The 13,658-nt window shown below is 60.4% G+C and overlaps 2 protein-coding genes across 4 annotated transcripts in view; one reads left to right on the top strand and one right to left on the bottom strand.

Annotated features, from left to right (window-relative positions):
* Window positions 1-3,289, top strand: part of CROCC (ciliary rootlet coiled-coil, rootletin) — a gene marked incomplete at its 5' end in the record, with an annotated part of 43,315 nt that extends 40,026 nt beyond the window's left edge. The window contains 5 exons of the mRNA XM_082865690.1: window positions 80-229; window positions 554-754; window positions 959-1,090; window positions 1,751-1,927; window positions 2,759-3,289. Of these exons, the coding sequence (XP_082721816.1) occupies window positions 80-229; window positions 554-754; window positions 959-1,090; window positions 1,751-1,927; window positions 2,759-2,845 (747 nt within the window). The 3' untranslated portion in view covers window positions 2,846-3,289. The remainder of the gene's footprint in view (window positions 1-79; window positions 230-553; window positions 755-958; window positions 1,091-1,750; window positions 1,928-2,758) is intronic.
* A 1,703-nt stretch (window positions 3,290-4,992) lies between these two features.
* Window positions 4,993-8,209, bottom strand: MFAP2 (microfibril associated protein 2; the record flags this gene model as incomplete). Of its 3 annotated transcripts, none has more annotated exons than XM_082832440.1 (8): window positions 4,993-5,096; window positions 5,344-5,417; window positions 5,637-5,724; window positions 6,488-6,532; window positions 6,658-6,744; window positions 6,856-6,882; window positions 7,069-7,158; window positions 8,173-8,209. In XM_082832440.1, 8 exons carry the CDS (start codon window positions 8,207-8,209, stop codon window positions 4,993-4,995), a joined length of 552 nt encoding a protein of 183 aa, XP_082688566.1. The 3 variants fall into 3 exon arrangements, with proteins under 3 accessions (XP_082688566.1, XP_082688565.1, XP_082688567.1); XM_082832439.1 differs by having other exon boundaries at window positions 6,488-6,526; window positions 6,628-6,744; window positions 7,069-7,155; XM_082832441.1 differs by having other exon boundaries at window positions 7,069-7,155.
* Window positions 8,210-13,658: the final 5,449 nt, after the last annotated feature.

Raw genomic sequence — 13,658 nt, 5'->3', positions numbered from 1 at the left:
CCAGAGGTCCCGAGTAGAGAGGAGCCCCTTGCCTCAGGGCTCCCAGGACAGCCTGGCACCATCAGCCCTTGTCCCGCAGGAACGGCTGGAGGCCACGCGGCAGGCGTTATCCGAGGCAAGGAAGCAGAGCAGCTCCCTGGCCGAGCAGGTGCAGACCGTGCGGGGCGAGCTAGCGGACCTGGAGCTGCAGCGGGCGGAGTCCGAGGGCCGGCTGCAACAGCTGCAGGAGGTGAGGGCCAGGGTGGCCCTTCCGTTCCCAGGACCGTGAGGCCCTCGGCATCGGGACCTTCTCACCTATCTCCACCTTATCCCAAACTTAGGCCCAGCCTCCTGTGAGGAAGCATGGATTCACTCAGTCCATATCCCCATTATACAGATGGAGAAACTGAGGCCCAGAGAGAACTGTCTGGCCTCGGGTGACCATTCCCTGATGTGGCCCTCATAATAGCCTTACCTAGAAAGTGGGCCTGGCAGGCTGGCATCGTCATCTCCAAGCTTCCGATGCACACCCTGAGGCCCAGAGGGATTAGGGACTCGCTGGCTTCTGCTGCAGGCGCTGCGGCAACGGCAAGAAGGTGAGGCTGCGGCCCTACACACGGTCCAGAAGCTGCAGGATGAGCGGCGGCTGCTGCAGGAGCGCCTGGGGAGCCTGCAGCGTGCCCTGGCTCAGCTGGAGGCCGAGAAGCGGGAGGCGGAGCGCTCAGCCCTGCAGCTGGAGAAGGACCGGGTGGCCCTCAAGAGGATGCTGGACAAGGTGGGCTGTGTCCCTAGGGCCCTCCCTTCACTTCCTTGGGTCCCAGCCCTGGTTGGTCCCAGCTGTGTGTCCCCAGGATGTGGGGGCTGCAAGTCCCCCCGGCCCTGCTACCTGTAACCCAACACCCCTTTCTGAGCTGCTCCCACTTCCTGGGACCTCCCTCCTTCCCCGGGCACCCTGACCCCCTCCCGCTCTCCCACCTAGGTGGAATGGGAGAAGCTTCGCAGTCACGAGGACACGGTGCGGCTGAGCGCAGAGAAGGGCCTCCTGGACCACACGCTCACAGAGGCTGAGTTGGAGCTGGCCGAGGCCCGGGGGCAGATCCAGCTGCTGGAGGTCTAGCCCCTGCCCACCCAGCCCTGGACACGCTTTCTCTCCCCAGCCCTGGACCCAACTCCACCCCCACAGTCCACAAGCCCAGAGCCTTGGAGGGGGTGCCCAGAGCCAGGTCCCAGAGGGAGGGGTCCTCCCCAGAGTGGAGAGGAAAGAGACCTGCCAGCACACGCGCCTGTGTGCTCACGTTGGTTGTGGACGTGAAGAGCTATGAGTGTATGTGAGAGTATTCTTGCGCGTGTAGCACGACTCTTGTGCATGGACGTGGCATATCTAAGTATTAGGGCTATATCTGTGTCTTCATGTACAGGTCTCCTGTATGTAGATGTATGTAAGAGTACTGGGCTTCTGCACATATGCATACATCCGTGTGAACACAGGTTTTTACATGCTTGCTTTTATCTGTCTTATCTATCTATATCTGTATACACATGTGGACTTGTCTCTGTGTTTGAATGTGTCTGTGTGTGTGTTTGTGTGCCTGAATGGGGGTCACTAACTACCCTGACCCAGGATTTGCAGGCCAGGAGGGCTGGGGGTTGGGAGAAAAACAAGGGTCTCTCCTACATCCCCTGCTTTGCCCCAAGGGGCCCTCAGGCTCCCACCCCAGGGAGGTGCCTGACACCCTACGGCCAGAGGCCTGACCCGTGGGCCCTCCTGCAGGCCCAGGTGGCAGCACTGCAGCAGAACCACAGCCCAGCGCGGCTGGAGGTGGATGAGCAGCGGCTGGAGCTGCAGCAGGAAGTGGATCGCCTGCGCAGTGCCCAGGTGCAGACGGAGCGCACTCTGGAGGCGCGGGAGCGGGCCCACCGGCAGCGGGTGCGTGGCCTGGAGGAGCAGGTACTCAGGCCTGGTGGGCTCTGGCCCTTCCCCAGGGGGCGGCAGCAGCGGCAGGACTCCCCCTTCAGGAGGCTGGGCCAGGATGGAAGTGTGGAGCTGGGGGAAGGGGGCGGAGGAAGAGGAGGGGGCGAGGAAGAGGAAGAAGTGGGGGCAGGGAGAGGGCTGGCAGTAACCTCTTGGGTATAAGTGGTCAATGGCACCCATAACTGAAACGGCCCGGGTGGATCTGTGCTGCTATGAGCCATGGCTGGACACAGGGGCTCAAGTGATGTCATTGGAACTCAGTCCCCTTGCCACGGCTCCATGCCCGGGCAGGCCGTTTCCCCGGGTGGCACAGGTGGCCTCAGCAGCTCCAGCCTGGGGTTATCCTAACAACCCATGATCCCAGCGGAGAGGGGGGCCCTTTTCCCTGAGGTCAGCAGCACAGGTCCCAAGGATGCACCTCATTGGCCAGCTGAGACCGCAGGCCCCCTCGTGACCATCTCTGCCCTGATCATGTCTGCAGGGCAAGGCTGCTTTGGTAGGCCAGGCCTGGGTCACAGGTCCACCCCTGGAGTCCAGCTAGCTCCAGGCCTGGCCTAGTGGTGAGAGTGGGGATGGGTGGCCCCCAAAGAGAGGCCGAGCAGTCTGGAGACACCCCGCTGCTCCATGGAGCAAAATGAGAAGGGGAGGAAATACCCTGGCTCTTAATGACACCTGGTTTTTCTGAAACAGGCAGCACTGGGTCCCTTCTGGTGTCCTTCCATCAGCCACACCCCACCCCCGCCACCCCGCTTTTTCTGAAACCAGGCTGGGGTCCCGGGCTGGCGCTACCGCCTCTTTCTTCTCCAGGTGTCCACACTGAAGGGACAGTTGCAGCAGGAGCTTCGAAGGGGCTCAGCTTCTTTCTCCCCCTCCTCCGGCCCCCCAGAGAAGTGAGCACCTTGCCGGCGGGCACCCTGGAGAGCAGCCCCGTGGCCGGGGCGGGACAGGGGAGGGGGGACTCCGGCACCAGGCCAGACCCGGCAGCGCCCTCCCAGCCTCGTCAGAGCCGACCACCCTCTGTGGGCTCCCCACTCAGTCCAGCCCCCTCTCCCCCAGGATGAGCCCGTGTGAGGTCCCCCAGGACCAGTTTGAGGTCCTCCCTGAGTGTCTGAGCCAAAGCCAGGGGTTGGAGAGACCTCCCCCCCACCTTGTCTCTGGCCAACCCCGGAGCACAGGTTCACGGGAAAGAGAAGGGATGTCCAGGCCTGGGGCAGGGGACCTTCTCTGGCTTCCCAGAGATCTCTTTGCCTTAGTTCAGAGTATTTGTCAGGAAATTCCTCAGAGTTCAGAGTCCCTGTATTTTTGTACGTTTTTACAATGTTAACTGTTCAGAACTGTTGTGTTTTTTGTAACAAGACGACCCCATTTAAAAAAAGACGGTTTGTACAGATGTGTCTCTTTACTATTAATGTGCCTTCTCCACCTGGGAGACAGGAGGGGGGACAGGAGGGCCCTGGGGCCAGAGGGATGGGGTCCCCTAGTGGGTGCTCAGGGAGATGGGGGCAGCTTTTGAAAGGCCTGTGACGAAAGGTAAGGAACTTACCAACCTCACAGGATGGTGGGATGGGGAGGCCTCCAGGGTCCTGGGCCACCCACCCCATTTAACAGATGGAGCTGTTGAGGTTTGGGATGGGACCCAACCTGTGCCGCTCGACTCTTTCCAGCTGAAGCTTTCTGCCCTTTTCTCTGGCTCCTCCTCAGGACAGGGCCCGCCCTCTGGACAGTAACAGGCATTCCAGGCGGTGTGGTAAACAAGTGCAGGCCTGGGAGTGGACGTGGGGTCTTGCCTTGGCTCCGCTGGGTGATCCTGGGCAAAGCCGCTTAACCTATCAGAGCCTCAGTTTGCTCCTCTGTAAAATGGGAACGTGCCTCCCAGGGTGGTTATGAGGAAGTACACACAGAAGATGCTCAGTGAGTGTTTCCAAGGAGAAATTCCATTCATCTCATGGAGTCCAGTGGAGTCAGGTTCCACCCCAGCCCTGCCACTTACCACTGTGGACCCTTGGGTGGCTTATGTAATCTAGGCTTAGTTTCCCTGTCTGTAAGATGGGAATATTAACTGTACCCACCACATAGGCCTGGTTGGAGGGTTAAATAGGCCTGTGTGCTGAGCCTTCAGACAGAGCCTGGTCTCCATGCTGGTCAGAGGGAGGTGTTGTAACAGCTTGCCCTGTTTCTGCCCTCTGAACTGCACCAGCCTTCCCTCCTGCCAAAGCCCTTGATATCAGAGTCCACCAACCTTGACCTCCTGCCTTCCACCCTATACGCTTCCACATGGGCGGCCTCTCATCTTGCCTTGCACCCTTCTCTGGTGATGGGGCACTCACAGACTCACCAGGCAGCCCTGACAATGAGGAAGCTATATTCCTGAACCTTCTATCTCTGATACAACCCCCTGCAACACACACACACGCGCACACACACACCCTGGGGGCGGGGGGCAGTTGTCATGGCCCATCTTTCTGGGCAGGTCAGAGCTGAAGCGGGTGGATGAGGAGGCACGGCCACAGGTCACCTGAACCTACCCTTCTCCCGAAGGGGCCTGGGAGCCTCTCCGTGAGGACATGCAGTGTTGAGGCACCTGGCCATCTCCTCTGTGCCCTCGACCGAAAAAGTGACTCTGAATCTTTTGTAAAAACCTGTTTTTAATTTTGTATAAAACAAAGGTGGTCTATGCCCAGGGGCTGTAGGAAATCCAAGCAGACCAGCTGGGGTGAGGGTCATAGCCTACCTTGGGGGTGGGGCTGGAGTGGGGTACTGTCCTCAGAGGGATGGAGAAGGCACATCAGGGGCCCAGGTCCCACAGAGATGCCTGGGATGTCCCCCACCTGGGGGCGGAGACTGGACACTGGGGAGCCCCCTTTGTGCCCCAAGGGTGGCCGCAGGCTGGGGGAAGGGCCTGAGGCAACCCCCGGCGCTGCAGCCACTAACATTTTACGGGATAAGAGGAACGTCTGGCTGGGGAGAAAAGCACCAGGTCAGGCAGAGCCTGAGGGCCCCAGATCCGAGGAGGGTCCAGGGCTCGGGGTGCCAGTTCCACCCTAGCAGCCCCCGCAGCTCCTGGCACAGGAGGCTGCCACAGATTGGCACAGGCCGCTGCTGGCCATCACGCCACATTTGGAGAACTTGTCACGACACAGGTCAGCTGTTGGGGGTGGCAGGAAGGAGTGGGGGTCAGGGTGCGGCTAGGTGATGGAAACTGCTACCCCCGCCCCAACCGTGGTGATGGGGAATGTTCTGAGGATAAAAAGCAGCCGGGAGGGGAGCTCAGGATTCCCCGGAAGTGGCCCTGGATTGAACACATGTTTAATAAACATCAGATGGGTGGACGCGTGGATGGATGACGAGTGGGCATGGGGGCAGGGGAAAGAGGAGGGTGGAGGCCTTCCTACCTCGCAGGAGCTCCTCGTGGGCACAGACCGTGCGGACACAGATTTCCTTGTTGATGACATACACACGGCGGAGGCTGAGAGGGACAGAGGGACGGGGCCGGGAGAAACGTGAGCCCCATCCTCACCCTGCCCCACGGGAGAGCCGGAGACCCAGCCCCTAGGCCTGGGCGTAACCAGAGTTGAGCTCAACCTTGGGACTCACTAGCTTTCCCCACTCCCACGTTGCTGGCTGGAGCTGTGGTCCCCCTCGCTCCCCTGCCACCCCCGTCCCCCCAGTCCCTGCCTGCGCTCACCTGTAGAAGCAGACCTCGTTGAGACACTGTTTACAGGGCTTGTGTATGGAGTAGAGGCGGGTACACGGGTACTGCTCCTCGCGGCAGTCTGAGTGACAGGTGGGATCACACTTGGGGGGGCTGCAGCTGGGGGCTTAGAGCTGGGTGGCAGCCCCCAACCGCACCCATGGGAGACTGGCTCTCAGGGCCTAGGTACCCCTGCACCCTCAGGCCCAGCCTAGACCTGCGTGCACACACCAACACACGCACACGCGAGCACTGTTGGACCTTGCGAGGCTGCCCAATTTTATCCAGTGTATTTATACATATACAAATTCACAACCATGCTTGGAAGCATATATTCAAACACAAACCTATACCCACACACAGTCACAAAAGTCCACAGCAGCCTCACAGGAGGTCCGCACACTCACACGCTGAGCTGTGAGACAGGGTCCCTCACACACAGGCTGGCTCTTGGGCTCTTGGCCTGGGGAGGACCGCTGAGCTGGCCTGGGCTTCCTGCCCCATCCTCGCCTCTCCTGCCTCTGAGCACCACCCTGTCCTGCCGCCGGCATGCTCCCGCCCCGCCCCGCCCCGCCCCAGTGTCCGGGAGTAGAGGCGCCTCCTGAGGCTGCAGCCAACTTGGCCTCCAGCTGGGCCCAGGGGCAGGGGGATCTCCCAGAGCTGCCTCGGGGGGCCCTGGAGTTGCCAGCCTAAAGCAGGGGCACCTCTGTAAGCCCCTCACCCCACCATCTACCCCAGCGAGAGCAAAAGGCCTGGCTTTCTCTGTCCTCCCAGTGCCGCACGCCACTGCACCCTAACTTCCGGGGCGATGCCTCTGTCCCTCCAGTTGTCAGGAAGGTTCTTACCCAGAGGCCCAGGCTCCGTGGGCTCCGTCTCTACAGTTCCTGGTTCTGGTGTTGGGGGAGAGGTAGGCAGAGATCACTGGGACGGGTCTATTCAGGGCAGGGTGAGGTCACCTCTCCCAGCCCTGGACAGACCTCCCCACTCCCGGGGCTGGCTGGAGCTGGTGGCCTACCTAAGGTGGGAGCTGGAATGACTTCCTGTTGGACTTGCTGCTGGGACTGGAACTGAAACTGCTCCTCCGGGGGCCGAGGAGTCACCTCTGCAACGAGAGATGATGAAAGGGTCTGCTCCCCTACTCCCATCGCCCGCAGGTCTCTACGGACTCCCCACCCAGCTGCCTGCCCATCCTATCCTGCCCTCAGCCCTTTACCTTGATAATCATAGTAGTCCGGGTTGTCTGAAAATAAAGATGAATGTGGAATTGGTGGGGGTCAGGCTAGCCCCCAGCCCCAGGTCACAACTGAGCAAGGGACCATACCCCAAGATTCCCATCGCCCTACCACCCCAACTGATCCCTGGCTGAGCCGTGCAGATCCAGGGAGCAGGGCTGGCGGGGAGGCCTGGGGGCGGACAGGGCGCTTACCGATCTGGTCGCTATAGTGGGTGTACTGGACGTGGTCTGGGAACGGAGGCAGCGGATCCAGGTCGTACTGGCCCTGAGCCAGCAGGCCTGCTGTGGGGAGGCAAAGCTGAGGGGACGTCCAGCAGGGAAGGGCAGCAGAGGCCCCAAAGCACTTCTGGGGAGGGTAGGTAGAGGTCCCTAGGGCAGGCCTGTAAGACCCTAAGATCCTCAACAGACTCTAGACCCATAGGAGGCAAGCGCCTTCCTTGACTATAAAGGCCCTTATACTCCCTGGTCCTGTGTCGCCTCACGGGTCATATCCTGCCCCTCTCCCCCATGCCGGCCGCTGCCTGCCCCAAGGCCTTTGCACTTGACTCTCCCTGGGCCTGTCATCCTGATTTGCTTCTCCTCCTTCAAGTCTCAACTGAAATTTCAGCTCTGCTAAGAGGCCCTCGCTGGCCCACCCACACTCTCCATCTCGTTCTCCTGTTTATTTCCATCATAGCACTCAACATAATCTGACACTTATCACATCTCCCTTCCCTAGACTGGCAGGCAACACCATGAGGGCGGGGTCTGTCTGCCTGGTTCATCACTGTGTTCCCAGGGCCTAGCTCAGTGCCTGGCCCAAAGAAGGAGCTCCACAAATATCTGTTAAATTAATGGATGTTAGACCTGGCAGGGCCTTTGGGGTCCCCATTGATAACTCCTCATTTTGACTAACAGGGACTTCTCCAAGGTCAAGATTGTATAGGTTAGTTGGGCCCCAAAGGGGTCTAGAACCCAGGCCTTCAGACTCCCTGCCTTAGGGGCCTCCATTCCTGCACCTCAGCTCCTGGGAGGGTCAGTAAGTAAGAAGAAAAATGTGGATCCTGGTGTCTGGGCCCACTCTCCAGAATCCTGCCAGTCTGCTGCTGTGGAGGGTTGAGGAGGGGCCCAGGAGGTGCCTCTAGTCTTTGGGAGGGGTTGCCAGCTGTCTGTGGCCCAAGACGTGGACGGTCCTGGGAGCGATGGAGCTGAGTTCTGGCCATAGGACACGACAAAAGCTTACTGCCAGCTCCCTCCCCCTACAAATCCTACTCGCACCCACATAAAGGGAGCCCCACCCACCTAGGTGCCACTTACCGGGCAGGAACAGCAGGAAGAGGTAGGCAGCTCTCATGGTTACACAACAAGGCGGGCTGGACTGGTGTCAGGGGACAGCTGGAGGAAGAGGAGGGAGCAAGCTGTATCCCGGGCCACTACCCCAGGGCTGCAGAGCCCACTTCTGCTGCCCCGAATTCAGCCTGGAGAAGGAGGGATTCGGAACAGAAGCCAGGCAGGTGGAGGGTCATGGAGTCTGGGCCCAGGGGGAGGGGACTACTTTGGACGGACATCCAAATGGCCCACTGGGTGTTCAGGTCCCGAGGGACTCGGCCTCCAACCTGGCTCCAGAGCTGGTCTTGACAAACAGACCCTACCCTGCCCTGCTCACTAAATGGACATTTCTAATCCTCTATCAGCCCTGCTCCTGCTCTCCTTGCCACAACCCATGCCCACCCTCTGGTTCAGCACTTCCCCAGGTGTCTAATGCACTGATCCTGACCCCAGGCCCATCCTCGGGACTCCAACCCTGCCCAGCCAACATCGCAGCCCAGACTTAGCAGGAAACCACATGTGTGCCTGGGCCTCGGGGGCCCCTGGGACAGCCAGGCCTGGGCAGGGTTCCCACCCCTAGAAGATTCCTCTCCTGCCAGGCCTCCAGGCCTCCCAAGACCTGGCTGACTTCATCGCACACTCACGAGACCGAGACTGAGGTCTACTTGTCTGCGGCAGCAGGAAGCACTTAGGGTGGAGTCTGAAAAGCGCCTCTCCAGATCCTAGAGGGTAGCGCTGAAGGGGACCGTGATGTCCCCCAACCTGACATTGTATGACAAGTGTTATGTGTGTAGTTTTTTTGGGAGAGGGCCGTGGTCCTTAGCTTTCACTGGGCTCTTGAAGTTCAAGAGCTCCTGGTTGAGTCTAGCCTCCAGTCTTTGACCCCACAGTGGACTTGGCAGAATCTACAGGTCCTCTTGTCCAGTCCCAGCTCAGTGCGGGGCAGCCCCAAGGCTGTCAGCCTTCTGCTAGGAGGGCTGGGAGAGAGTCCCCGGGCTCACCCATCCGGAGGACCCCCGCCCTGCCGCAACAAAAGGAGTTCTTCCGGACAGCTGAATGGAAACCTAACTTTGCCCCATCGTGCCTCGCCCAGGGAGTCGAGGGAGAGGGGGAGGGAAGGGGCAGAAACATGGGCATCTTTCCCTCCTTCTGTCCAGTCCCGCTGCCTGTCTCATACACTCAGCCTCTCACTCCCTCCTCAACCCTAGCTGCAGTCGATGGGGTGGGTGGGGATGAGGTGGGGTGGCGGAGGCGAGACCTGTGACTCAAGCTGCCGCCCAGGCCGGGGACATCTGGCTCCCACATCCCCATTCTGAGCACCCTTGGCCTCCTCTTGGTGGGGGCCTGAAAGGCCTGGAGCTCCCCACAAGGCCTCACTGTCCCCTATTTGCCCCCCAGGCTGGTGGCAGGCAGGCTAGCTGGAGCTGTCACCACTCAGGAGAAGGCCCCGAGCTGGGGAGGTTGGTTGGGGGGCGGGGGGTTCTGTCGGTCCCCAAAGCCCCTCCTAGGCCTCTCGGCCCCCTGCAAGGAGTCTTTCCTCCCCTCGGAGGTTGAGCACCCAGGCCCAGGCTTATTGGGGGAAGGAGGGCTGGGCTGTAAAGAAGAGAGTCCCTGTGGCAGAAGCGGGTCCCTCCAGGGGACCACACCTCCAAGCACATCTAGACGACAGGCTGTTTGGGTGTCGGGAGGCCGGGACCTGCCTAGGAGGCCTGTTCCTGGCCCCTGGCCCCTTCCACGGCTGGGACGCCCCCTACCCTCTGTGCCTGGCGAGGAGGGGCACTAGCGGGGCCTCCTCCGGGCCCCCTGCCCCCACGCTCACTGACTCACTCTGCTGGAGGCTCTGTCTGCTCCAGAGGCCGGGCTGGGGTCCGGCTGGAGGAAACCAGATGTTGCAGCGCCGCACAGCTGGGAACAATCAACCATGGAAACTTGCTCGGGCGCGCTCCCTCGCGCTCTCTCGGTCTCTGATCTCTCTTTGTCTCTCCGCGTCTCTGTCCCCGCCGCTCCCGCCGGACACCCACACCCCAGCCGCCGCATTCCAACCTCCCAGGGAGAACAAAAGCCGCCCCATCCCCGACGGCCCCCAAATCGGGCTCCCCTCCCTTCCCAACTCGCGTCTTCCCCTCCAAACGACCCCAAACTTTCCAAGTGCCCTCTTAGCATCTGCTCAGACGGCCCCGGACTCAGGGATCCCGAAAGGAAAGCCGCCCCCAGGATCGGGGACCCACAGAGACCCGCACCCTCAGTACCTGGGGGCCCTCCGACGTCGCGGCCCACGACCCAGTCCCCCCTTGCGCCCCCGGCCCGGTCAGGCCGCCAGGCCCGCGCCTACCTGGCCGGGTCACTCCGCGGCCCGCTCCGAGTCCGCCCGCCGGAGCCGCCCCTTTGCCCGCTCCGAACCCCCCTCCGGGCCCCCGACGGGGCCGGCGCCCGCCCTCCAGCCTGGATCCGCTGGGTCCTAACGCGAGCGCCGCCGCCGCCGCCGGGGCCGCCACGCCGCGACCTCGGGTCTTCAACCCTCTTCTGGGGGCAGCCCCGCGGGGAGGAGGCGCCCGCGGAGCCAGCCTCACGTCTGTTCAGCACTTTGCGCTGTGCAAAATGCTTTCTCCTCACGGCCTCATCACAGCTGGAGCGCAAAGTGGTGAGATGGGTGAAGTGGGCGTGCTGCCCCCATTTTACAGAGGAGGCTCGGGAAGATGATTCGCCTCCCGCGGCTCAGCGAGAAAGAGCCTTGCCCTCCCTTTTGGCTTCTCCCAGCTTCCAGGACAGCCTTCCTGGCCTGGTTTTCCTTCTGCCTCTCTGGTTGTGCCTTCCGGGTCTCCCTAGCCAGCTCCTGGCCACAGCTGCCTTCCATAACCAGCATTTCTTTGAAACCACAGGCTACAGGCTACCGGGCCTGACCACATGAATGTCCCCAAGGCACATCCAATTCAACAGGATCCAAGTCCAAATTCACAACATCCCGACCTTCCCCAGACCTGGCCCTTGAAGGTGTTCCCATACAGGGAATGAGCCCACCGTCCTTCCCTCACCCGGCTAACTGTAACTCCCGTGTGCTCACCCCCTGCAGGCAATCCAGCTCCCACCACTAATTCTGACTCTGTAATACCTCCAATCTAGGCCTTCCCAAACGGGCCCTGCCCTCACCCACTCACCTCAGACAGGGTGGGGGGCAGGGAGGCTTCTACCTAAAGCCTTTCACTGGTTTCCCAAGGTACCCGGGAACAAGGCTAAACTCCCCCGGGGCCCCCAAAGGCCCTACCTTTCATCACAGTCTGGCTCTGCCTCCTCATTCCCTCTGCCTGGTCTCCCAAAAGCCTCAATGGCTTTCTGGCTGATTCTCAGTAAACCCCTCCCTTCCTCCACCTGCCACCAGGCCTTTGCTCAAGATGTTTCTTCCTTCTGCAACACTGGTGAGGTTTTCCTCCTTCAGATTATAGATCAAACCCTCCCTTCCTCAGAGGCGGCTTCCCTTTCTCCCTGTTAGAGCTCTTAAGCATCTTCTGCTTTACCGGTCACAGCTGTTGCCCTATGTCTGAGACCATGTGAATCCCGCCCCTCTCCCCGAAGAGCCTGTCAGCCACGTGAAGACAGGGACAAGGTCTGCTTCTGCTCATCCTCAGTTTTTGCTCACTAGGCACAGTGCCAGGCTCAGAGCAGCTGTTCAGTAAACATTTGTGGAATGAATAAATGATGTACAGTGGATTCTCCTGGGAGGCTGGCCGGGTGTGGGGTTGCAGGTCTCCTGCCCCTGGGGCAGTCCTGCCTGGTCACGGGAATCTAGGCCTGGGGCAGAGGGCTCAGGCTGGGAGGGGGATCACGATGCCCCTTGATTCAGGCCCTCACCGTCAGGTCTCCTTAGGCTGCTTGTCCCTTAGACACTGAATCCTGTTAGGCAGGGACTGACCATGTCCCATGCATCGTTTGTTCCCCAGTGCTGGTCTGTCAAGTGAATGGATGAATGAATAACTATCAGCCACCCTGCCCCCCTCCCCGCTCCAGTGTCTATGGCAGAATAAGCAGGGATTTTTGTCACTTGGAGCACTATGGGCCCCAGGGGCCAGCCCGGCCCTCTCTGCCCTTCCTTAGCGCTTCACTGCTGCCAGATGCAATCCCACTAGTGTAGGAGAGGAAACCGCCTGGCAGAACTGCTGTCCCCTACGCTTGACAAAAAGGGGAAACTGAAGCCCCAAAGCTGCCACCTCTAGTGTCCTGGCTGCCAGACCCTCTGCTGCTTCTGCCCACTCCTCTGGCTCGAAGGATCCAAGCACAGGTGGCAGCTATCGGGGAGGGAGGAGCAGGTGTGGGGACTCTTCTCCCAGTGCTCTTGGAGATTTGCTCCTTCCCCGCTCGCCTCTCACAACACGTTATAAGCTGCACCCAGGCAGAGGTCATGTTTTTTGTTCACCGCCGTAGCCCCTGTGCCTGGCACACGACTGCCCAACAAATGCACGAAGAAGCAGCTAGGGGTAGAGGCGGGAATCAAACCCAGGCCTCGCCGTGTCCTCCAACCTCCCTTTGAACAGCATCTGCCCCCCTGAACCATTGCTGTCTGATGACTCGGTGCCCAGTGCAGAGGGTCTGTGGATGTGCCTGGTGTCACAGGTTACCTCCTCACGCCCCCCATCCTTGTCCTCAGTTTGATTCAACATTCGCTGAGCTCCTACGAGGGTGGGCTGGGGGTGGTGCCAGGGCTTCCAGTAATGAGGTTGGCGGGGGCTTTTCTTTCCTGTGGTCCCCTGCCCAGCACAGATGGACCAGATGACGGGGCTGCATCTCCAGAGCAGGGCTTGGCGAGGGTCCCACTGGTGGGATGAGGTCAGAAGCACCCACCCTTCCCCGGGGGATGGCGCACGTGGTTCTGGCTGGGAAACGTGGGCTCAGAGCCTGGATCGCATCTGAGAGAAGAACTGGACCGTAAACACATCCCAGGATGCGGGAGGTGGGGAAGGCAGGGAACTGCCCCAGTTACACGCCTTGTAGGTGCTGGCAAGCTGACTAGGTGCTGACTCGATGGGCTTGAGTCAAGCCCGTTCTCTCCTGCCCCTGCAGGAGGGTAGGACGGTTAAGAGTGTGGACTCTGGAGTCAAAGCAATCTGGTCCCAGCTCTGACTACCTGCGTGACCTCTCAGCCTCAGTTTCCATATCTGTAAAAGGGGGACGGGGAATACCCTGGCCGTCCAGTGGTTAAGACTCAGTGCTTTCACTGCCACAGGCCCGGGTTTGATCCCTGGTCAGGGAACTAAGGTCCTGCAAGCCATGCGGTGCGGCCAAAAATAAAAATAAAAAAGGCGGGGGCAGTACTGCACAGTTATAAGGATTAAATGATGATGCCTATAAAATGCTGAACGGAGCACCGGGCATGTGCTCAACCTGGAGATATGACTGTCAGATGAGGAAACAGAGGCTCAGAGAGGGGAGCTGTCCAACATGATCTGAAAAATCAGCGGATGCCGGGAGCAGACACGTGCCAG

This window comes from Leucopleurus acutus (genome assembly GCF_964270905.1).
Source record: "Leucopleurus acutus genome assembly, chromosome: 2".
Classification (NCBI taxonomy): domain Eukaryota; kingdom Metazoa; phylum Chordata; class Mammalia; order Artiodactyla; family Delphinidae; genus Leucopleurus; species Leucopleurus acutus.
This window is presented reverse-complemented; position numbering and strand designations above follow the sequence as displayed.